The 25,321-nt window shown below is 35.5% G+C and overlaps 1 protein-coding gene across 2 annotated transcripts in view; it reads left to right on the top strand.

Annotated features, from left to right (window-relative positions):
• LOC112747894 (uncharacterized) overlaps window positions 1-25,321 on the top strand; it is a 41,907-nt gene that overhangs the window by 11,181 nt on the left and 5,405 nt on the right. For both annotated transcript variants that reach the window (XM_029293120.2, XM_025796101.3), the window contains exons 18-54: window positions 73-276; window positions 384-493; window positions 1,742-1,838; window positions 1,929-2,027; window positions 2,124-2,285; window positions 2,365-2,439; window positions 2,514-2,999; window positions 3,080-3,553; window positions 4,372-4,485; window positions 4,563-4,747; window positions 4,930-5,038; window positions 5,200-5,343; window positions 5,463-5,753; window positions 7,750-8,394; window positions 8,545-8,736; window positions 10,432-10,535; window positions 11,979-12,268; window positions 12,357-12,441; window positions 12,542-12,865; window positions 13,409-13,768; window positions 13,867-14,356; window positions 15,131-15,294; window positions 15,710-15,872; window positions 16,008-16,277; window positions 16,406-16,603; window positions 17,252-17,294; window positions 17,526-17,650; window positions 17,729-18,238; window positions 19,627-20,397; window positions 20,494-20,567; window positions 20,725-21,073; window positions 21,154-21,252; window positions 21,335-21,487; window positions 22,479-22,660; window positions 22,975-23,487; window positions 24,131-24,308; window positions 24,411-24,547. In XM_029293120.2, the coding sequence (XP_029148953.1) occupies window positions 73-276; window positions 384-493; window positions 1,742-1,838; window positions 1,929-2,027; window positions 2,124-2,285; window positions 2,365-2,439; window positions 2,514-2,999; window positions 3,080-3,553; window positions 4,372-4,485; window positions 4,563-4,747; window positions 4,930-5,038; window positions 5,200-5,343; window positions 5,463-5,753; window positions 7,750-8,394; window positions 8,545-8,736; window positions 10,432-10,535; window positions 11,979-12,268; window positions 12,357-12,441; window positions 12,542-12,865; window positions 13,409-13,768; window positions 13,867-14,356; window positions 15,131-15,294; window positions 15,710-15,872; window positions 16,008-16,277; window positions 16,406-16,603; window positions 17,252-17,294; window positions 17,526-17,650; window positions 17,729-18,238; window positions 19,627-20,397; window positions 20,494-20,567; window positions 20,725-21,073; window positions 21,154-21,252; window positions 21,335-21,487; window positions 22,479-22,660; window positions 22,975-23,487; window positions 24,131-24,308; window positions 24,411-24,547 (8,969 nt within the window). The remainder of the gene's footprint in view (window positions 1-72; window positions 277-383; window positions 494-1,741; window positions 1,839-1,928; window positions 2,028-2,123; window positions 2,286-2,364; window positions 2,440-2,513; window positions 3,000-3,079; window positions 3,554-4,371; window positions 4,486-4,562; window positions 4,748-4,929; window positions 5,039-5,199; window positions 5,344-5,462; window positions 5,754-7,749; window positions 8,395-8,544; window positions 8,737-10,431; window positions 10,536-11,978; window positions 12,269-12,356; window positions 12,442-12,541; window positions 12,866-13,408; window positions 13,769-13,866; window positions 14,357-15,130; window positions 15,295-15,709; window positions 15,873-16,007; window positions 16,278-16,405; window positions 16,604-17,251; window positions 17,295-17,525; window positions 17,651-17,728; window positions 18,239-19,626; window positions 20,398-20,493; window positions 20,568-20,724; window positions 21,074-21,153; window positions 21,253-21,334; window positions 21,488-22,478; window positions 22,661-22,974; window positions 23,488-24,130; window positions 24,309-24,410; window positions 24,548-25,321) is intronic.

Genomic DNA, 25,321 nt, shown 5'->3' on the forward strand with positions numbered 1-25,321 from the left:
TTGAAAATTTTGAATTGTTAGTGATGAGTTCTCTCATTATGTTGAGGATTCTAATTTGTTTCTTGTGATCAGATTCGGTTAGAAACTCCATATTATCCTTCAACTCGTGTTGCTGTGAGGCTTCCATCATTGGGCTTCCATTTTTCACCTGCAAGGTATCATCGACTGATGCAAGTGATAAAAATCTTTGAAGGGGAGGATGATGACAGTTCAGAGTTTCTTCGTCCTTGGAATCAGGCGGACCTTGAAGGTTGGTTATCTCTTCTGACATGGAAGGTAATGGTCTCTTGCATCCTGCTTGATTAGATATTGAATTTTTTGTTGTTCATTTAGTTTCATAATCTGATATGCAATATTATTCCTCTTAAACAAAATTGCCATAGGGTGTGGGAATTAGGGAAGCTGTTTGGCAGCGGAGATATTTTTGCTTAGTTGGACCTTTTCTCTATGTACTTGAGAGTCCTGACTCAAGGTCTTACAAGCAGTATGTAAGGTGCATACTCTTCCTCGTATCTTGTTATTAGATTCTCTGTGTACAGTGTAATTTTGTTGATATGTTGGAGCTGATAGTACATCATGCTCTTAGAAAGAAAGAAGAGTAATTGTCTAAAAAATAAAATGCATATATTTGTTTGTATTGTCCATTGCATGTATATTTGTGAAGTGGTTATTATAATTTGTATCTTAAATATTGGTAGTAACCTCTAGATGAAGTTTTGACTAAGCAAGTACCAAATATTACATGAACTATTTCGGCACCTTCAATGGATCAATTTTCCATGGATATGCTATTAGATCAACCACGTAGGGAACAGAAGTTTCAGAAAGTTATTCTTTAATAATACTGTTTTATGAAAACTTGTTCATTTTTAGACAGTAGCAGTTAGGCACTACTGTGTGCTTGTCAACCATTTTTCTTTTTATGACTCAAAATTATTTCGGTTTATATAAAAAAAAGTTTTTACAATGAATAAATTTGAAATGAGTTAAATAAGAACAATTTGAGTAACATATGAATAAAATGAGAAAAAAGTTCACCTTCAAATTTCAAAATAGTAGAGGAAAGAGAGAGAGAAAAAGGGGGGGGGGGTATTGTGTAGGAAAATATGGTAAAGTGTGGAAAGGTGGAAGGAAACCATGAGTCCTGAAAAAACTTGTTGATCGTGGGTTTATGATAAAATAATGTATATTCACTTATTTAACCTTGTGGTCAAGTTGTTTCTCACATTAGAGTCGTTGGATAATTTTTTTTTTGGGGTATAAAAGATAGAGAGAAATACTTGTACCAAAAAGTCAGTTATTCCCCACAATATCCTTTATCTATTGTTATAGATATTGACATAACTACTGCTATTTTGTGCCATGTTAGTTTGGGTTTTCAAGTTGTCAACCCCGGGCCCCACACCCACCCACAGAAAAAAGGGGCAAAAAAGGTGATAGTTTTCATGCATCATATAGCCTCTGGCGTTTAAGCATATTGAGAGAGATTGCCACTTTATTTAAGAGAGTTTTTCCATTGAACTTTTTACTAGATAAAGGTATTCCCTCTGTTGCGCTTGTTGGTCTCTATTAAGTGGATTTGCATGGTGGCTGCAACTCATTCACACAATTGATAAACGAGTTCGGTTGTTTATTTTAATTCTTTATTGTTCTTTTCTTAGCATGTGCTTGAGGATTGTATCTTCATATTTTCTAGTTTCTGTGTATGTTATTAACACTGCCTGTAATCTGATTGCTATAGCCTACGAGGAAAACAGGTATATCAGGTTCCACCAGAATTTGTTGGTAATGCAGAGCGTGTTTTGGCTGTGTGTAGTCCTAAAAGGTCGAACAATAAGGTAATCACTCTTTGCCTAATGTGTATAATCTAGGGATGAAATCATTCTGTTATTTCCAAGGAAGTAATAATAGTAATTAATCATGCGTAGATTGTTGAGGATACGAATGCACTGATTTTACGTTGTGAATCTGAGGATTTAAGGAAAACCTGGCATAGCCGCTTACAGGGGGCTATTTATTATGCATCGGTTTGTTACCCCTTCCCTCTCCCTTTCCAAAATGTTTGCCTTATTTTCCATAGTTTTCAAATATGAATTATTTGTTGCTTCATTATATTTGTGCAGGATTCTGCTCCTATATCTGGTCTGTCCGAAACCTCATCAGATAATGAGGATACTGAATCAGAACATGATAATCAGGGTGTGACTGAGATAGCAATTGCTGAGAGATTGTTTGTAGCAGGTGTTCTTGATGAATTAAAGCTTTGCTTCAGTTATAGCTATCAGGTTAGCTTTTTTGTATCTGGTTAGTTACTTTAGTTTTAAATCTGAATTTCCCATGTCCAAAATGTGCTTCTTTCTGTAGTCTGGTCAGAGCTTAATCAAGGTGCTTTCAAGTGAAGAAAAGCATTTGTTTGAATTTCGGGCTATAGGTGGTAAGGTAAGATACATAGTCTGTTTTTTGCTTAACTTGATTATATATTCTTCTCTTTTGATGTTTTAATATTATAACAGGTAGAGCTTTCTATCAGAGACAATGACATTTTCATTGGGACTATCTTGAAGTCTTTGGAAATAGAAGATTTGGTTTGCCAACGGTCCCAGCCTTGTTATTTGGCTAGATCGTTCATTGGGACTGCGGATGCACATTCATTATTTCATGATACTATGGGGGAGGATGTACAAAGTAGTGAAGTAATCCCCAGTGAAACTGATGATAAGTTTTATGAGGCACCTGAGACATTGACAGATGCTGCTGATTATCTTCTGCAATCACCTGTAGGAACACCGGCGAATGCATCAAGTTCCCATCAGGAAACTAAATATAATTATTCATCATTGGAACCCCCAAAGTTTAGTCGCATTACTGGACTTCTGCCGTGTGATGCTCCTGCTGGTACTATGGAAGTTGAACTTAGTGAAACACTGGAGAGTTTTGTAAAAGCACAAATTGTTATTTATGACCAGAACTCTACTCGGTATAATAGTGTAGATAAGCAGGTGGGTGCCTATGAGTAATGACAAAATGACATTCTGTTTTGTGCGGGTTCATAGCTAATACTTTACATATTTGATTTCAGGTGATAGTGACTTTGGCTACCTTGACATTTTTTTGTCGTAGACCGACGATCCTTGCAATTATGGAGTTTGTTAATTCTATAAACATTGAGGATGAGAACCTTGCAACATCAAGTGACAGCTTGTCAACAACCATTGTAAAAAATGATGTGTCAAGAGATGCAGATGATCTACATGACACTGCTGTTGAGGAACATGCTGTTAAGGGCTTGCTTGGAAAAGGGAAATCTAGAATTATGTTCAATCTGACGTTAAAGATGGCCCAAGCACAAATCTTTTTGATGAAGGAAAATGAAACTAAGCTTGCTTGCTTGTCACAAGAGAGTTTGCTTACAGACATCAAGGTGTTCCCTTCCTCCTTTAGTATTAAAGCAGCGTTGGGAAATTTGAAAATAAGTGATGACAGCCTACCTAACAGTCATTTATATTACTGGGCATGTGATATGAGAAATCCTGGGGGCAGATCTTTTGTGGAGGTGCTTCTTTTCCCTATCTTACAATTTTAAATTTTAGCATGTGCGATCCATGCATGAAGTTTTAAGTGCTATTGTTCACTCTACATAGTTGCATTTGGATAGAAGGGAGTGGTATTATTGGTAGAGGAAGAAAAGATGTCTTATCCGGTCATGGTTTGAGGAGGCTTTTTACTCGGTTTTTCCCCCTTCCTTCCTTTTTTGGTGTTTTGCACATGGTTTCTTTGGAGTTGTGGCAGAATTGCAGATGCACTGGCAGACGATTTTTATTGATTGATCTGTTTAGGGGAGGCATATGAGATATTTTTATAACAAAATACGATTAACTACATAGTAACAAATAAAAATGATGTGCAGCCAAGCCCTTTGGTTTATAGGAAATGGGAAGTTACATTTTTATTAATTGATCTGTTTAGGGGAGGCATAAGAGATATTTTTAAAACAAAATACGATTAACTACATAGTAACAAAGAAAAATGATGTGCAGCCAAGCCCTTTGGTTTATAGGAATGGGAAGTTCCTTCGAACAGCTGCAGGGATGGATTATTATTATTATTATTATTGATAAAAAGAAGAGATTGCACACATTATGAGAGAGAGAGAGACCAAAGGGGTAGAAGGGTCTTTACCAACTTAAGTTAGTTAGGGACTGTTAGGGTGGAATCTATCCTAGCTGGCAACTCCTATAACTGCTCTAACCTAGGCCCTTCTAAATAGACACAAAGGCAAATGATGAGCCTCTACTTTATAATTCACACAATGCTTAGTTTCAGACTTTCAGTATCACGAATTTAGTACTAAATATATGCATGACTGTGCAGTTGGAGTTCATGTCATTCAGTGAAGATGATGAAGACTATGAAGGTTATGATTTTAGCCTCTTTGGTGAGCTTTCTGAAGTGCGGATTGTTTATTTGAATCGATTTGTGCAAGAGGTATTTGATTAATTGTTTTAAGTTCTGTGTACTTTATGGATATCAGGTATAAGATTCTGCGTGTAAAATTTGAACAGGTTGTTGGCTATTTTATCGGTCTTGTTCCTAGTAGCCCAAAAAGTGTCGTCAAAGTAACAGATCAAGTGACAAATTCTGAGAAGTGGTTTTCAGCTGGTGAAATTGAAGGATCACCGGCCGTGAAATTTGATCTTTCTCTCAAGAAACCCATAATTTTAATGCCTCGGAGAACAGACAGCCTCGAGTAAGTTGGAGATTTGGATTTCCATTGTCACTTCTAACTTTTATTGCTAAGTACTAAGTTTTGCATCAATATTGGATCTGACGTAGTTGTCATATAATTGATAGAAGACCACTCACTCTAACAGCATAAGCGGTTGTGGTTTCATTGTTTTAACTTATGTTGGTGAAATTTGTTTGTCACAGTTTTCTGAGGCTTGATATCGTTCATATAACTGTGAAGAACTCTTTTCAGTGGATTGGTGGAGGTAAAAGTGAAATGAATGCAGTACATTTGGAAACTTTGACGGTCCAGGTAAGATTTGTTACTCATAATATGGTTAGAATGGATCATCAATTATCGTGCTGGACGGTTTGAGAATAGTAGTTCCCTTCCTGAAGTGGTCACCTCACGCTTTTTTTGTTGTTGTTGTGACATCCTATAGCTCTTTTAATCAACTGGTTTCTGGCATGCAGGTTGAAGATATCAACTTAAATGTTGGAACTGGAACTGAGATAGGTGAAAGCACAATTCAGGATGTGAATGGTCTATCTGTGATTATTCATAGGTCACTCCGAGATTTACTGCACAAATTTCCGAGTACTGAAGTTATAATCAAGGTGATGCATACTTCTTTCGGAGTGAATGGAACCAGTATAGCTAATCTTTCAAATGTCGATGCCATTATTTCCTTTATTTTCCTCTTTCATTATACTCTAACATTATTGTGTTTCTACAGATTGAAGAGTTGAAAGCAGCAGTATCAAATAAGGAATACCTGATTATTACTGAGTGTGCTGTATCTAATTTTTCTGAGGATGCACATATTCCTCCAGCTCTGAATCAAGATTCCTCCATGACATCAAATGACACCACAGGGGATATTGTCCCTGAGGCTACAAATGGTGTTAATTCGAGGGCTATGAATCTTGAAGCCTCTATTTTGCTGAAAGTGTCTGTGTCCGTAGACCTTGTTGAATTGAGCTTGTATACGGGGGTAACCAGAGATGCATCTCTGGCCACTGTACAGGTGCGTTATTATCTTTTCAAATGGATATGTTTTTAAGTTGCAACTCAGGTTTTTTTTGTTTGTTTTTTTGTTTTGCCTTGTTTTGTTTTCTCTTCAGTTGCAACAGTTCTTTTTTACCCTTTAAATCAGTTTCCATATAAAAGGGCAGTCCGGTACAAAACATCCTGCATTAACCTCGTAAATTCATCACTGTCTATTCTACTACTTGAACCCAAGTGAGAGTATATACAGAAGTAATTTTAAATTATGTTCTGTTTATTTGTTGCTCCTACAATACAGTGGGCCTGTCATAGATTAACCCTTAAATGTAAGGATTAAATTGAAAATTAGTGTCATATAAATTTATTCCAAAAGTATTTTTGTTGCTTCATAGTATGTATTGTGATTAGATCTTGAATTAATGTGTTATACCTCTAAAGCAATGATCCAATGAATAGAAATCGGGGATCATATTGAAGATGTTCATATGTTGAGTGACTACAAATTTTTCTTTTGAGACCTAACTAAAAGTGTAACTATTGTCATGAAACACTTGTCCCAAAAGCTAAGGGTGCGTTTGGTTTGCATTTTTATTTTCTGTTTTCATTTTCAGTGTTTTCTGGATTTTGTGAAGGAAAAAGTGAAAACAATAAAATCCTGTTTTCTGTTTTCACCTCCTATTTTCACTTTTTCCTTCATAAAATCTAGAAAACACTGAAAATGAAAATCGAAAATGAAAACGAACGCACCCTTAGGTAGAGGGGTACATGAATAGTTATATCTACCATGCCCCCACACGCAAGATTCTCTTTTGGGCTTGAAGTGCGAATCTTTTCATGGACCTTTTTGGTCTGTTTTGTTTGCTTTATGCTTAAAGTTCTTTCTTTTGGTAGGTAACAAGGATTGAATTCTACGCATTTTAGTCATAAAAGCTCTGATACTATGTGACGAAACTAATACTGAAAAGCATACTTAGGTATACACGAATGGTTATATCTATAGCTACTGAAATTTATTATTTTTTTGTTTTTTAATTAGAAGAAAGAATCTCACATAGAAGAGAATTGTTTATTTTATTTTATTTTATTTTTTTAAATGTTGTGGCCTCAAATGAATTCCAAATATTTTGTAACTTGATTAATGGTTTGAAGCAATTTTTTGGTTGAGATTACACAAATTAGATTGGTTTGAAGAAATATAGTGAATCAAAGTAGCTACCAAATTAAAAAAAGGGGTAGGATATGAATCCTCCGATGTAAAAATTTCACAATCTTGTAATGTCTTCATTTTCAACACTGATGAAGGTGGGAGGCTGGAAGTGAGTCAAGCGAACTCATGAGCCAGCTCGAACTCGACTTATTAATAACTCGATAAGCTGAACGTGTGAGTTGGTGAGCCGAGCTTGAGCTTGGATTTTAGCTCATAAATTAAATGAGTCGAGTTTGAGGTTGGATAAGCTCAGCTTATTAGCTCGTGAGCTGGTTCGATTATGTATATAATATTAAAAGTATAGATTAAATGCATATAGGATATATATATATATATATATATATATATATATATATATATATATATATATATATATGTTCTTAATTGTTTAAAATTTTATAATCATTTTTTATATATAATTTTGATGTAGGACATAAATAAAAAATTTATAATTGACAGATAGACAATATATTAAATTTATTTTTTTAATGTTTTTTAATATATATAAGTTATAATTTATTGATATAAAATTATCGATTATGTTCCTATTATTTGAGTCAGCTCGTGAGCTTTCGTTGAGCCGAGCTTGAGCTTACGAAATAGGCTCGTTAATGAGCCAAGCTGTGAACTAAGCTTAATTTTCGTGAGCCGAGCTTGAGCTTGGTCCACTTTCAGCCCTAGGTGGGACCATCTAATCAATGATGAAAATACACACACGACAAGTGTCATGTGAAATTTTCACTTGAAGATCCATTCCCAAAAAGAATCAATTCTCATGTGGCTCAGCTCTTCATTTTCTGCTGTGCAGGTTAGTGGTGCATGGCTTCTGTATAAATCTAGTACAGATGGAAAAGGATTCCTCTCTGCAACTCTCCAAGGTTTCAGTGTGTTTGATGATCGTGAGGGTGTTGAAAAAGAATTCCGGTTAGCAATAGGAAAGCCTGAAAATGTTGGAGCCAGTCTTCGAAATGCTTTTTCTCATCAGCAAAACCAGGACTCAGTGAATAGTAGCATAGTCAAAGAGAATGGTTTCCCAGTTCCAACGATGCTAATTGTTGATGTAAAATTTGCTCAGGATTCAACTTTTGTTTCTTTGTGCATACAGAGGCCTCAGTTGCTGGTTGCACTAGATTTTCTTCTTGCTGTAGTTGAGTTCTTTGTTCCAACAGTCGGCAGTATGCTGTCATATGAAGAACACAACATGTCTCACATGCTGGAAGCTGTCATTATGGATCAATCAATCTACATACAACCATGTCCTGAATTCTCCATCTCACCTCAAAAGCCTTTAATAGTTGACAATGAAACTTTTGATCATTTCATTTATGATGGCCATGGTGGAACCTTGTATCTAAAAGATGGACAGGGATTTAATCTCACAGAAGCTAGCTCAGAGGCTTTAATATATGTTGGAAGTGGGAAGAAGTTGCAATTCAAAAATGTTGTTATTAAGGTCAATGGGCTTGTTCCATCAAATTTCCTTTTAAAAGTAAAAAAAAAAAAAAAAATTTTAAAGAATCACTTTATGATTTGAAGATACATGAGTATGCCAAAATAATGACATAACATAACATTGATGAATACTTTGGTTTTGTCTTTGCAGGGTGGACAGTACTTGGATTCTTGTGTTCTTCTTGGAGCAAATAGTAGCTACTCAGTTTCAAAAGAAGACAATGTCTACTTGGAAGATTTTGAAGAAAGTCCTTCTGAAAGGTCTTTGAGAGGGAACATTCTTGATGAACCGTATCAAAGCAATGCAGTTAACAACTCCACAGAATTGATCATTGAGCTTCAGGTTAAGTGTTGCTGTAGTTTAGTATTTGTGCACTCATTTATGCGATTGCGTCCACTTGTGTTTATTAACCATAGCTTTGTGGGCTTAAAGTTTGATATTTACCAACACTTAACAGCAAATTTGATACTTACAGGCCTCAGGGCTCTTTAAAAAGAAGAAAGAATTCAATGAATATAAGTTCAGCTGGAGATGCAGTATAATGTGTTGCTAACTTAAGAGGTGAAAATTGGAGATTATACCTTCTTACTAGACACATGATGTAGGAACTTTAGGTCCATCATATTCATACCAAATATTGGAAAATAGAGGGAGATGCAACAATAAGATAGCAAGGTGGAGGAAATGTTGAGTATTGTTTGTATAGGAAACTGTTATCCAAGCTTAAGAAGGAATTTATATATAAAACTAGCAAATTTGTATGAACCAGGTTGTTGGGAAATAAAAAAAAACAAGAATATAATCTCAATGTTGCAATGAGGATGAACTCGAGATGATAGAATTTGGAATTGTTGTGTTGGAGAAAAGTTGGGATAGCACCTATAACCTATTCTCATTTAGGTCTGTCTAGCGTGGTTTGGTCATGTAATGAGAAGACTTATAAAAGATTTGTATGTCTGATAGTGGGCAATTGTAACAAACCCAATAGGAGCAGGGGAATCAGGAGTGAAGGGAATAGAAGTTTCCAAGATTCCTCCCTTACTTTTTCACTACAGCTGCAAAAATAGAAGGGGTAGGATGGGGAATAACAGAACAGGGAATCAAGTTGTGTAACTAACTTGCCACGTGGATTAGGAGATGAGGGAAGCATGAGAGAGGGATTTTGGGGGAGAGAATGGACAGATTTGGAGTGAGAATGGAATAGGAGTAGGAGAGAGGCTGGCTCTCTAATTGCAGCCCTGCATATCAATTTCTCTGTGTACTTCTGCATTTTCTATATTCAATAAAGTATGGGTTGAGATCATCTTGATCAATCCCTCTTTCTATTTTTGTGTGTGTGTGCTCTGTCAGTGCAGGTACCAGTTCAATAAGTAGTTCAATAACTAATTATAATCATACATGAACCTATAATATAGAACTTAAATTTTAATGTTATGTTCATAAATATGGTATATGATAGGACAAAATGATGTTTGGTCTATGTAATCAGTTCCTTTTATCAGGAAAACTCATAGTTGTTATGTAAAACTAGTTTACTTTTTCTTCCAAGGGAATTGAATGGAAAATCATTTGGTTAAAGAGGATAGCTATCATGCCAATGCCAATGCAATTACTGAAAATAGTAAGCTGCTATACTTAGGGTTAGGTTTTCTTTTTTTTTTTTCCCCCTCTCATTCTTTGTTCTCCCTTTTGGGTTAAAAAAAACTCCAGAAACATGTTTGTATTGAGACTTTTATGCTGAATATCTGTTTGCGCTCTGCTAAGATTTGGTTTATGATGCAGTTGATTATGCAATTTTAAGATTTCAGTAGTGTCTAGTCTTTCGGTTTATAGGACTTTCAGATTTTAAATTGTAAGCGGTGGTTTCTTTCACCCTAATTATTGTGTTGATTTTCCGACTATATGATGCATGATCATTTCTTTATAAGTATGGCACCAAGACTGTCTTATGACAACTCATAAGGGGCAATGGTTGTCATTTCCACGTCCCTCTTTAATTCGCTTGTCTTACTATTTGATTTAGATATCCCATTGCAGGCTGTTGGTCCAGAGCTTACCTTCTATAATACATCAAAAGATGTAGGTGAATTATTAAACCTGTCAAACAAACTCCTACTTGCACAGTTGGATGCATTTTGCAGGTGAACTTCTCTTCTGTTAATTGCATACATATTTTATTACTAATATTCCTTCTACTTTGACCATTTTGGAACATCGGGTGTGTTTATGAAAGCTGAAAGATTAAACTTATTTCACTAATTTTTTGGTATATAGTAATTTATGTGATAAATTAATTGTTGTTTGGACAATATAGCTGAAAATTTTAAAACAATCCCTTTGGCTGTGTGTGGTTCCAGATGTGCAAATATCTGTATTAAATATTAGATAAAATAATGCTCATGATATGCTCTTTATTTTGGATAGAATTACTTTTTGTTGGTTACCTTTTGGTCCCGTTCTCGTCATGTTATTTGACATGCACTTGAAAGAACATAATATAAGAACATTGTGAATTTCACTAATAATCAACCTGCACAAATAACCCACAATGTACAGCAACCTTGCAATTATTTCCCAATAATTGACCAATATTAATTTGCCTTAATTTATAGATAATTAAATCTAATCAATATCTTCATGTAAATAATGGAAATAAATCTGAACAAAATTTACAAGGAAAGAATGTTTGGTAATGTCAATGCTTCTCCTCAATAGGTTGATGGATACCCATGATTCTTAGATTGCAAGTAAATTCTTGAAATTGTTCTGTAGGCAGGCCTTTAGTCAACAGATTTGGCAACTAATTTATTAAAGGAACATGTATTGTGGTTATTAGTGCACTGATCAACTTCTCCTATTGAAATGTGCTTAAGGAGAAGTTGGATGTGGAACCTAGAGGGAGGTGGCAATTCTTGAGGTGGTAAACTGGTAATTCTTGTGTGGGTTTGGGTTTAAGAGGAAGAAAACTAGAAAAGACCTTCAGTACTTCAACCAAGTCTAAGGAAAAATTAACATTTCACGCACACTATTTAAATATATCAATGAAACTCTAAAAATAACAAATAAAATAAGAACAATAATATAGATCAAATGCAATTTTAACATATTTTCTTTAGACAAATTTTAATTATATTTTATTGGTTATTAAATATTTATTGTTTTAAATTACTTTAAAAAACTATCCACTAGCGTAGGCATATTTTTACCAAAATAATTAGAAAAAAAATATACACACAAATTTAAAAATACAATGAGGAAGATAAAAAAAAATGAAAGAAGTGATTTGTTAGTTGTTGTTTGTATATGTGGTATATCATTGGGTGGAGTGCAAATTTTGAGTTGAGGTGGAGTGCAATTTCTTCACTCATTTCCTCTTTACTTTAGACATGATGTGTTATCATATCTCTGATGTTTTCATCATTATTTCTTTGACTCATGATCATTGGTACATATTGTGGGGAACATGAATATGTTTTTCATTTTCAACAACTTATGATAGGTTACGTTCTTTCTTTGAATATGCACTGTGTTTTTGCTTGTCCTTACTTATCCCTGATATTTTGCTTTTTGGGTGCCTCTAAAAGGATTGTTTTGAAGGGTAGCAATACTGAGATGAGTGCAGACATTCTTGGTTTGACTATGGAAAGTAATGGAATCAGGATTTTGGAGCCATTTGACACATCCTTGAAGTATTCAAATGCTTGTGGGAATACCAATATACACTTGTCCATTTCAGATATTTTCATGAATTTCACTTTCAGTATCTTGAGACTATTTCTGGCTGTGGAGGATGATATATTGGCATTTTTAAGGATGACATCAAAGAAAATGACAATGGTTTGCTCACACTTTGACAAAGTTGGAACTATAGAAAGTATGTTTATATTCTCTATTTTGTTTCTACTTTTGGTAAAATTTTTGAGAGCGTGCTTAAGACTAGTCATATTTATTGCATCACGCAGATTCTCGTACTGATCAAACTTACGCTGTTTGGAGGCCTCATGCACCTCCTGGTTTTGCCGTACTTGGTGACTACCTGACACCACTGTCAGTCAAAATTCTTGATTTTTATTTACCTCCATATAGAATTTTTACTTTTCCTCTTCCGTGCTGATTTGAATGTTACTATGGTGTATTTGCATAACAGAGACAAACCACCAACAAAAGGAGTTCTTGCAATAAATACCAATTCAATCACGGTTAAGAAACCTGTTAGTTTCAGATTGATTTGGCCACCTTTACTTTCTATGGGAGGTGCCGAAATAGGCAGTTCTAATTTGTCATGGGAAACTGAGGAGACTTGTTACTGTTCTATTTGGTTCCCTGAAGCTCCCAAAGGTTATGTTGCACTAGGTTGTGTGGTTACTCGTGGAAGCAAACCACCTCCTTTATCTTCTGCTTTCTGCATCCCGTCTTCTTTAGTCTCTCCTTGTCCATTGAGAGATTGTATTGCAATCAGCACCACTGATATGTAAGTGGAATTTATCTTTTGGTGTTTTATTGTAACATACAAGTCCAGATTATACTTCTGTAATATTAAATATTAAATATCAAACATCTTATTTAATGCCAATATTAGTGCCTTGTGCTATGGTATATTTGGTTTATACAATGATTGAGGTGTACACTAGCAAATCCGAGACCAATTAGGTTAGTAAGACACAACTTTACGCAACTGTAATATAGCTTTCAGTTGTTAAAGTTCTTGAGTTTTTGGAATTACTGCTATCTATGCTATATAGCCCAGCCAACCTTGACAAAAGTATAGGAACTACCAAGTATAGACTCCACTATAAGTTGGAGGATGTGATGCATCCTGCCAGAGTTGTCTTTCAGATATCTCTGTAAAATGTAAATACGTGTAATCTACTGTAAATTCAATGTATAAAGATTTTGAAGTTCCACTTCAGTTCTCAAAACTCTTTCAGACACTCACACTTGCACTTTTCTGTCTACTTTCTTTAATTTCTTACCCACTAGACACTTCATCAAAGACTGTATGTCTTGATTGCAGGTTTTCATCCAGTGTGGCATTCTGGCGGGTAGATAATTCTGTTGGCACTTTCTTGCCGGCGGATCCTGTTACTCTTAATTTGATAGGTAAAGCATATGAGTTGCGTTGGGTTAAATATGATTTTCTGAAGCCAGCTCTAGCGGCATCAAGTAGTATGGATTCTCGTGCTTCTTCTGGTAGGCATCAAACCTCACAGCTTGAGCAGTCTTCTGAAGGAAATTCTAATAGGCGCTTTGAGCCTGTTGCTAGCTTTCAGTTAATTTGGTGGAATCAGGGATCACACTCAAGAAAGAGGGTATCGATATGGCGTCCAATTGTTCCTACCGGAATGGTGTATTTTGGTGATATAGCTGTTAGAGGGTGTGTATTTCACTTTTATCTGCTCTTTCATTTAACTTTATGTTTCTTAATCTTGCTCTCTACAAATTATAGAGAACTAATGTGGATCTGCTTTTTAGGTTTGAGCCGCCAAACAACTGTATTGTTTTTCATGAATCTAGTGATGAAAATATTTATAGAAACCCCATCGATTTCCAACTTGTTGGACAAGTAAAAAAGCAGAGGGGAATGGAGAGTATATCATTTTGGCTTCCACAAGCGCCTCCTGGTTTTGTTTCCTTGGGTTGTGTTGCATGCAAAGGAAAACCAAAGCAGAATGAATTAAGCACACTAAGATGCATGCGCAGTGATTTGGTTACAGGAGATACTTTCTTGGAGGAAAGTGTATGGGATACATCCGATGTCAGGCGTGCAAGAGAACCATTTAGTATATGGGCTGTGGGGAATGAGTTGGGGACTTTTATTGTCCGCAGTGGCTTCAAAAGACCCCCAAGAAGATTTGCTTTGAAGCTAGCTGATTCTAGTGTGCCAAGTGGTTCAGATGTTACAGTCATTGATGCTGAAATTGGAACCTTCTCAACAGCACTTTTTGATGACTACGGTGGATTGGTGAGAATAAAAACTCAGTTTGGAGTTATACATATATTTCTTCTCTGAATATTGGTAACTAATAAGCTTGGTTTTGTCTAGGGTTGAAATTTAAATGAATTAATTAAATGGGTGAATTCCTTGCTTTTTGGCTGCAAAAAATATGTTGATTTGATCATTATATGCCCAATTTAAAGAATTGTTTGTTATAGATATGGTTTATGGTAAGATATAGTTGCATTGTGTGATCCTTGAGAAGACCCCACTTAGTGTAAAAATGCTTTTTTGTTGCTGTACAAGATTATGTGAAGTTCTGTTGTCTTTTCTAATCCTTTCTTTTCTGAGTTTCTCTTGGGGTTGCATTAATACATTTTACACAACTCTATTATTTGACATGCCAAGTATCAGTTCACTCATTTTTGTTTGAAAAGAAACTTGACAAGAAACATTTAGAAATTGCTGCAGAAATGGGAAGTGTTGGTCATCTTTCTTCCTCATTTTAGTTGTTATAGACTCGGAGATAAAGATCTGGTTGGACTCTAAGGTCCAAGCTGCTTTCGATAGCAGTTCAGTACTGACCATTTGTCCACACCAACCTGAAATTTTAATGCAAATATTTTCTGGGAGATTTCTTTCTGTGGAAGACTTTGTAATGCATGGATTCTTTGCCATGTCTTAGCTGTCAATTTGTGGTCCTTGATATGACCAATCACTGATTTCTATTATAAAGTTTAATTGTCTTAACCTTTTATAATTTCTCTATTGACTTTGATTCCTTTTCTTTGAATTTGGCAGATGGTTCCTTTGTTCAATATATCTTTGAGTGGCATAACATTTAGTTTGCATGGAAGAACCGAGTATCTGAATTGCACTGTCAGTTTCTCCTTGGCTTCCAGGTCATATAATGATAAGTATGAAGCTTGGGAGCCACTTGTTGAGCCGGTGGATGGATTTTTGAGGTTAATTGTTCTTTGTTCCCAAATTATTCTATTCTTGTGCTTAATGTTGCCTTCATTAAAGTGCATGATAGGGAATTCAAGCAAGCCTTGTGGGTAGGTTAGGCATCTTGATTCTCCCTTTGGCAAGGTGCATAATTTTTTTAAAATTCAAGCCCACCCTTACCTGGGATTTAAGCCCCATTGTGTCCCATTTTTCAATTCCACTTTGCCAAAACCACACCTTGCCTCTACTTTTCCCACTGGACAAACCAGCAATGCCTCTATGTTGTCAAAATTGCTTGTTGAAGTCATTTTATTTATTTATTTGCCAAAAATTACTTTTAGGAAAAAAAATGTCCTTGCTTGTTTTAAAATTATAATTATAAGTAAAATATAGTTCCTGTTTGGTTCTTGTCTAATCAAAAGCTACCTGTAGGTACCAATATGACATCAATGCTCCGGGTGCGGCATCTCAGTTACGTTTAACATCGACTCGAGATCTGAATTTAAATGTTTCAGTTTCTAATGCTAATATGATCATTCAAGCTTATGCTAGCTGGAACAACCTTAGCCATGCTCATGAAAGTTACAAAAATAGAGTAAATTCCCTTTAATCTCTCTCATTTCTGCTGCCCAACTCCCTTGAGCCTGTCTCTATCTTTTTCATTGTACTTCACTTTCTCATTACACTTTTTCATTTGTTTCACCTTTGTGTTAATGTGGTTATCTGACAGGATGCATTTTCTCCAACTTCTGTTGGAAGCTCTATCATTGACACACTCCACCGGAGAAATTATTATATAATCCCACAAAACAAACTTGGGCAGGATATTTTTATCCGTGCTACTGAAGCTAGGGGTCTCCAAAATATAATTAGGATGCCATCTGGGGATATGAAAGCTGTTAAAGTTCCTGTGTCGAAAAATATGTTAGACTCTCACTTGAACGGGCAACTCTGCAGAAAGATTAGAACAATGGTGACTATCATTATAACAGCAGCACAGGTAGGGTTTTGGTTCTTTTAGTATATTATTTATATTTGATTGTGGAATTATAGCAGTGTCCTTTTGAACACCAATACTGCTCTGTTTGTCGTCACTAACTTGCAAATTTTTTTATATTTCTAATGAAGTTTTCCAGAGTGGAAGGTTCAGATTCCCAGCAATATACAGTGGCTGTCCGCCTATCTCCTAACCAGAGCCTCCCCCCTGATGCTTTAGTTCAACAACAGAGTGCACGCACATGTGGAAGAAGGGCTCATCATTTATCAGATTCAAATCTGGAGTTTGTCAAGTGGAATGAGATATTTTTCTTCAAAGTTGATTCTCTGGTATTTAATTGTTATTGTTAGTTGCTCTTATTTATTATTTCTGAAGTTCATGTGTGTTGGGATTCCCGACTCATTCATTTTCATTTCCTAATTGCAAAATTCATTTGGAATATGTAATTTGGGTAATTTTGTGTCTTCAATGCGTGGTCGGACTTTGGTGCTGTTCTAATTAATTTTCGAAATTGTGGCTTGCTTATGGCCAGCAAAGTTTTGTGTCTGTTTCCTTACATAATATGATTCGGTATATGCCCCTTGATTTTGAGTTAGCTTCATGGATGTGGTTTGGAACTTGCTAAGAAGTTGCAACTATTTGCTTTTAACGGCTTGTTACTTACATTATGCTTTGGGAATTCTATGCTTTCCTTGAGAAGTTTTGGTTCCATCAAGTGGAGTAACATTAAAAAGTTGTTACCTTTGTTGGATAAGTAGTTAATTGCATCTTTTCTTGTAAGTGGTTACTTTTGCCGGATGAGTATTTAATTGAATCTTTTCTTGGTAAAGCTTATTTTCTAGTTATTTTCTTTCCTGAATTATTTTCCACGAACGAATGAATTTTGTGTTACCAAACACATGCCATCACTTTTTTTTTTTGTAATATTTTCTATTTTGCATCCATTTGACACCATTCGCTTCTGCTCATTTTTGCAGGATAACTACTCTCTGGAATTAATTGTTACAGATATGAGCAAAGGTAGTTCTTTAAAATTCCAACCAGACCTAAGTGGCATTAAATTTGTTTAAATCGTTGTAAAGTATTTCTCCCAAATTGTTAAGCTATTAGACAATGGCACATAATTTGATTTACTTAAATGTTGTGTGTATATATATTTGGTATTGAAAAGCTCATACCTTCAATACCCCACCCCCCACCCCCCAACCCCCTTTTTCTATTCTTTTGGTTTGTTCATTTTCATATTTGCAGGTGTTCCTGTTGGGTTTTTTTCGGCTTCCTTGAACGAGATAGCAAAAACTATTGAGGACTTCTCATATGTCCATAATTTTGCCAATAAGATGCACTGGATAGATTTATCTGCAGACAACTCCATGGTGAGTGTTGTGTGTGAATTCCCCCCAATCCCCCCCCTTTTTTTTCTTCGATGTACTTATCTCAATGATGTCATGCAGAACTTTCAGGATAATCATTATGAGAAGTCTGTACGAAAATTACAATGTGGTATACTAGTGCACAACTCTGATGTTGAGCATACTAATCAGCCCAATAATTATGATGGCCGTAAATCTGGATTTATTCAAATTAGTCCTAGCAAGGAAGGTCCTTGGACTACTGTGAGGCTAAACTATGCTGCACCTGCCGCTTGTTGGCGGTTAGGTAATGATGTTGTTGCCAGTGAAGTTAGTGTGAAGGATGGTAACAGATATGTGAATATCCGGTCTCTTGTTTCTGTTCGTAACAACACAAATTTTATTCTTGAATTATGCCTTGCACCAAAATCTTCAACAGAAAAGGTGAATTTGCTGAAAGATACAAATAACTCTGAACCTATCCTACCAGAGAAAAACAGAGTTCATACAGATGAGTTTTATGAGACTGAAAAGTTTACTCCAGACGTTGGTTGGGTTAGTTGCTCAGGTTCTCCAGGGCAGCATATGTCAGAAGTGGGAAAATCCCAACAGGTGACTGATTATAGCCTTTCTTTCAATAAGAAACTGTTTCCTAGCAGTTTTCTCCTCCTATTGCATATGAGCGCAACTTCTCCTTCCTTTATCCTGCTGGTCAAACCATAATTAAAATCATCATATAATTCTTGTAACTTTCTTGTGACCTCTCTGTTAAACATTGGAAAAGAAAATGTTCTTGGGAAAATAGAATCCGTGGTATATGGGTTGCTTCACATTAGGTCGCATATCAGTTAGGCATGTAGCTGAAGTGCCCTTTGTAGTTGATTTGCGCAATCCTCTCCCTTTAAATTAGCTTTTGTGGTAATTGGTATTAGTTCCAAATCTAATCATAATTCAAATCCATAGGAAATTTCAAAATAGAATAAACATTAATATAACCCTTATACCAGCCTCTATTAAGGATATTGGTTAGAATTACCCGCCAGTAACTAGCTACATGTTATAACTATATCTATATGTTGATTTTTCTTCCAGTTTTTGTATTTTGGATGGAACAGTTTTCTTGCGTATTGAGCGCAACAAACATTTCAAAGGAAAATGCTTTTAGCTCATAGTGCATAAGGTTTTCATGTTCCAGAATTTGGTGACCTTAAAACAATACAGGACATGGATATGATAAGCCAATGTGAATTTAATGCAGTGAAACATTAAATTGTAAAAAAAATAGTGGCACAACTATGATACATCATATGAAATTAGCATGAAATTAATATGAAACGAAAATCCTAGACTAAGAAGATAGCTGTGCATGTAGAGATATAACTATACATGTGTCAAGTCCTATCAGCTTAAACTTTTGGAAGAAGTGGTTTCATGACAACATGTAGCTCAAGTTATTATAAAATACAAAATATATCCATTTATGTGTCTCTTCCTATCAGCTTAAACTTTTGGAAGAAGTGATTTCATGACAACATGTAGCTCAAGTTATTATAAAATAGAAATGTAATAAAGTAACTATTTATCTGATTATTGAAGTTTATTCATTTACATTGTATAAAATTCAAAGTGTTGAAAGTTTATAAAACCCAATAATTATTTTAAAGTTGGTTTAATTGCTTTGGAGATAAGTTTCATCCCAAATGACTTCAATTGGTGCTTGGGTAACCCTTTCCCTATGAGATTTAAGTCTGTTACAAAGACCAATATATGTTTTAAATTCAGTTTACAAAGACTCAATATTTTGTAGGTCCATATAGTTTCACTTGAGATGACTTCATAGGTATTTGGGTTCTCCTTTCCTTATGAGCTAGTTTCTGGGATTAAGTTAGAGGGCTAATTATTGCCATGTGATTTTGCTGTGGTGGTTGTTCTTTTTTATAGAAGAACATGAGTGTAGCAATTTCATGTGTCCTGTTTTCTTTTCATTCCCTATAATCCAGGTTTTTACTGGAATTGATCTACCACAAGGCTGGGAATGGATTGATGATTGGCATTTGGATACAAAAACTACTATTACTTCAGATGGCTGGATTTATGCCCCTGATGTGGAAAAATTGAGATGGCCTGAATCCTTTGATCCAAATGATTCCCACAATGCTGCGAGGCAGAGGAGATGGCTAAGAAGCAGGAGGCTAATAGCAGATTATTGTGTGCAGGAAATTTCTGTTGGGTTGCTGCAACCCGGAGAAACTCTTCCACTTCCTCTATCTGGCTTGACACAATCTGTACAATATTTCTTGAAGTTAAGACCTTTCACTCCGACGAATCCCAGTGAATACAATTGGAGTTCTGTAGTCAACAAACCTGGTCAACCACAGGATGCTGGTCAGCAGGGGCAATGCTCAAGGTTATGTGTTTCGGCTCTTTCAGAGTCGGAAGAACTATTGTGCTGCAGTGAGATGCATGGAACTTCAGATGGCTCCCACAAGTTGTGGTTCTGTGTAAGCATACAAGCAACTGAGATTGCAAAGGATATGCATTCAGATGCTATTCAGGATTGGTGCTTGGTAGTCAAATCTCCACTACTAATCAGCAATTTTCTTCCCCTTGCTGCTGAATATTCTGTTCTTGAAATGCAACCAAGTGGCCACTTTCTTCCATGCTCGAGAGGAGTATTTTCCTCAGGAAAAACTGTGCATATATACGCTGCTGATATTAGGAACCCTTTGTTTTTATCATTGCTTCCTCAGAGGGGTTGGCTCCCTATACATGTACGGGCTTTTGTTCCTTTTCTTTTCTTTTCTTTTCTTTTTTGTTACATTGCCGTTATGGTATTAATGTTCAACCCTTTTTTTCTCTCTGAGCAGGAAGCTGTTCTTATATCTCACCCTCATGGGATTCCATCAAAAACAGTTAGTTTGAGAAGCTCAATATCTGGAAGGTTGTAAATATTCAATTTGTTTTTCAGATGCTTAGAACATCAGTTATTTAGTGCATCCTTGTTCTTAAAATTCTGAGTTTGACAATATTTTTTATATACACATTTGAGGGGCATATTAATTTACAGCAAACCTGTCTTACATGCCTCTGCTTTACAGGGTTATCCAAATCATTCTGGAACAGAATTATGAAATTGAACACCCCTTGCTGGCTAAAACAATTAGAGTCTATGCTCCTTATTGGTTGGGAGTAGCAAGATGTCCTCCACTCACATTTAGGATTCTGGTCGTGTCGGGAAAAAGACATATGGCAAAGATTACATCTCAGGTTGAGATTAACAAGAAAAATGCATCGATACTTGAAGAAATAACTGAAGAGGAAATATATGATGGCTACACAATTGCATCTGCTCTTAACTTTAATGTGTTGGCTATCTCAGTTGCTATTGCTCACTCAGGAAATGAACATTTTGGACCTGTTAAAGATCTTTCTCCTCTTGGAGATATGGTAATGTATAAATTTAACTGTTTAAGAAACAAGAATTCATTGTAGAGATGTTTCTCATAATTAATTTCTTATATGCATAGGATGGCTCGTTGGATGTATATGCATATGATGCTGATGGCAATTGCTTGCGGCTTTTTGTTTCTACGAAACCATGTCCCTATCAATCTGTTCCAACAAAGGTTGTTACAGATGATCAAACTTATGTACATGTTTCCACATAGTCCAGTTGTTATAATCTTGTATTTGCAATTGTCTGAACAGGTAATATCTGTCCGGCCATTTATGACTTTCACAAACAGGCTTGGACGAGATATATACATCAAGCTGAGCACTGAAGATGAACCAAAGGTCCTGCATGCATCTGACTCAAGGGTATCTTTTGTGTGTCGGGGAAATGGACCTGAAAAACTCCAGGTTGGCTATAGTTCATATTTGATATATTGCAGCAACAGAATTAATACCAATGACTTGTTGCCGGTTCGAAGGCATAAAGGCTATCTCCCCTGATGTGTGTTATGTGTGGGGCAAATTCAGAGTCCAACTCACATCTGTTTTTGCATTGCCCAATAGCTTTTTCTTTATGGAACAATATGTTTAGCATTTTTTATGAATGTTGGGTGTGCCCTGTAACCCTAGACCAATTTCTATTTACTAGGTTTGTTGGGTTCTGTAGTCGAAAATAGGGAAAATATTTGTGGCGATGTGCAGCTTTTGCCACTATTTGGACTATTTTATTGGAGCATAATGCACTCACTTTCATGAAAGATTTTCTGGCAAGCATGTTTTAAGGGATACTATTAGATGCTTAGCATCTAGTTCGTGTAAATCTCACGATCTTTACAGAGTAATTTTCCTGTTGGACTTGTTGAGAGACTATAAAGCTATGCTTTATAGATAAATCTTGTGTTTTTTTGCTTCTGCTTCTGAGAGGGGATTCCTTATCCCCCAATTTCTATTATCCTTCCCCTGATCTAATTTAATTCACATTTCTCTTTGTGGAGGGAAATTGTTACATTTCAAGTTTTGAATTTTTAATGGTATAGTTATGTGTTGTATTATTATGAGTAAATTTGAATTATTGGGATTTTGTTGCTGTTTGAATATGGTTGCATCATTGTAAAAGTAGACTATTTTGTATTACTAACAAAAATAATAGGGCCTAATTAATTTATTATATTAGAGTTGTATAATTGTGGGTGAACATGAGCAAGAACTGCCATACCTTAGTATGTCAAATGAGAGATTATTCAAGGTATACTAACAAAATAAAGCATGGCCATACAGTTCTGCATTATTCGATGACCATTGGTGATTTAGATGTTGTTCTCATCGTATTAGTTATTATCAATTCTTGTCATCCATAATCTATTGTTTAATTCTAATTATACAATTTTGATTATTTCAGGTGAAACTAGAAGACACTGATTGGTCATTCCCTCTCCAAATTCCAAGAGAAGACACACTTTCTCTAGTTTTAAGAACACATGGTGGTACTCTTAAATTTTTGAGAACTGAAATTCGAGGCTATGAAGAAGGATCCCGTTTTGTTGTGGTATTCCGCCTCGGATCAACTGATGGTCCCATCAGGTATGCCACTGGTGTAATAATATATACATCTAGTTAATTGGAATATGTATATATGGCATAATGGCTTTCCTCAAGCTACATAAAGGAACTCACGTAAGGGCATGCTTATGGGTGCATTTAAAAACAGACATGCATGCTACATTTGCTGTCTTTACAAACAAGTTTTTATGGGATATGATTTGCGGTTTGGCCTCTCATGTAGTTTCTTGTCATATGCCCCCCCCCCCCCCCCCAAAAAAAAGCGCGCGCACTTCTCTCTCTATCACTCTCGATATTTCTTGTCATATCTATCTAGATCTGCTTCTTTGTTACAGAATTGAGAATAGAACAACAGACAAGCCACTTAGTATTCGACAGTCAGGATTTGGGGAAGACGCCTGGATTCATTTGCAACCACATTCAACAATAAATTTTTCTTGGGAAGATCCATATGGCGATCTCTTTTTGGATGCTAAGCTTAGTTATGTTGATAGTAGTCCATTATGGAAAGTTGATTTTGGAAGGACCGAATTATCTTCTGCAGAGCTTGGGTTGCAATTTGATATCATTGATGGGGGAGATATAATAACTGCCAGGTTCAGAGATGATAGCATCCTGAAGTCAAGTTCACATGAAGATATAAGAGGTTCAATGGCTGGTGGAAATAGGAGGGTTTCTGGGGTTCAGGTCGATATGCAGAACAGTGCTATACCTTTTGAGATTTTAATCGAATTGGGAGTGGTTGGAATTTCTATGATAGACCATAGACCAAAGGAGCTCTCTTACTTATACTTGGAAAGGGTCGTCTTATCATATTCAACTGGATATGATGGTGGAAGAACAAGCAGGTAACAACACTTGGTTGGTTATGTTAATATTATGAGTTTTTTGGTGTAAGCATGACAAGCTACACAAGAGTGTGCTTGTGTGCTGCATGCATAATCTTGTGTTTGTTCATAAATACTTGTGAATCTTTTACTTATGGTTCTGATTATGCACTTCATTTTAATTTTTATTGGGTAGATAAGATACTTTATTGATTTTGATTAAGAACTAACAATATGACAAAAAATAATTTTGAATATCTGCGGAAAACAAGTTTTAGCTTATGTTTTAGGATTCTGTTGGGAGGATGTAGAACTTCTTTATGAGTAAAGTATTTTGAGTCTCTGAGACCTTTTCCTATCGAAATATTATCTGTCAATTTAAGTGTTACTTGATTATGCTAGGGTTCCTGCTTTATAGGACCTATACCTTTATGTTGCATACCCTGTTACTTTTTAATATTGAATTCTGATCTCTACCTTGTGGTCGGTAGTTCCCTCTGTTTATGACAATCTATCAATTTTATTTGACAAGCTGCGCACTAAGAAACTATAAGGTCATAGTGGTCATATGTAGTTATGTACCGTTGTTCTGTTTTCTATTTCATATTTTGTAAGATTATTATGAATGCTTCATGAAATTGATTGTCAGACACTTCTTTTACAGGTTCAAGCTAATTTTTGGTTATTTGCAACTTGATAATCAGCTTCCTTTAACATTAATGCCTGTGCTCTTGGCACCAGAGCAATCCCCTGATGTGCAACACCCAGTGTTCAAGATGACAATTACTATGCAGAATGAGAATAAAGATGGTATTCAAGTTTACCCATATGTTTACATACGGGTATGTTTTACCTTATTTGATGCTAAAACATGATCTTGGATATTCTAAAATATTTAAATATCGGGCTATCTATTATTCCTTTATATTTGACCGACACTATAGGTAACTGAGAAATGCTGGAGACTTGATATTCATGAACCTATTATCTGGGCTATTGTGGACTTCTACAATAATTTGCAGCTGGATCGATTACCTAAAAGTTCAACTGTCACAGAAGTTGATCCAGAGATACGTTTTGAGTAAGAACCTTACTTCTTTTTTATGTCTTCTTAATTACAAATCTTTGCATTTTTTATTTTTTATTTTTTTCTGCCGAGACTTCCAAGTATATTCTAGCTAGTTATATTTTTTGTTGGACTTCCAATTTCCTTCATCAGCATCAACCAGGCTCAGTGCTGTCCGCTGGCAAAGCATTCATAATCTAATCTTCATTGAAAGGCTATACATCTAAATTTTTCTCTTACAATATTGCAAATTTTGTGTGTGCACTCACGTCTATATATATATATGTATATATATATATATTGCGACATGCGAAGGATGTTTGGTTATTTCAGATGGTTGGACAAACAAAGGCCCTCTTTAATAAGTCACTTGGAATATAATCCATGCAAAATCCTTTTTTTCTGGATTAGTTAAATTGCATCCCTTAGTATTGATTAGCTTATTGTTTTTTTTTTTTTTTACCATGGTTAAAAAGGGCTTTTTCATGAATACCTTCATCAAACAAACTATTCCAAGGTTGCTCTGTACAGCTTATTTAAATCTAATGCCCCTTTTCTTTTGCATGAATCGGATCTTTTATGAAAGGAGGAAAATGCATCTACTGTTTTTGCATTATATATATATATATATATATATATATATATTCTTTCTTTGTTGCCAAAAATAACTCATTGGTTTTGTGGCTTTGTTTGAGTTGGCCTTAATAGAAATTAGAACGTTTGTGTTGGAGTTTGAGGTTTCCTCAGTAGGTAGCATTATGCAAATATGAACAAGGCTTAATAAGCTGT

Source organism: Arachis hypogaea, chromosome 15 (genome assembly GCF_003086295.3).
Source record: "Arachis hypogaea cultivar Tifrunner chromosome 15, arahy.Tifrunner.gnm2.J5K5, whole genome shotgun sequence".
Lineage (NCBI taxonomy): Eukaryota > Viridiplantae > Streptophyta > Magnoliopsida > Fabales > Fabaceae > Arachis > Arachis hypogaea.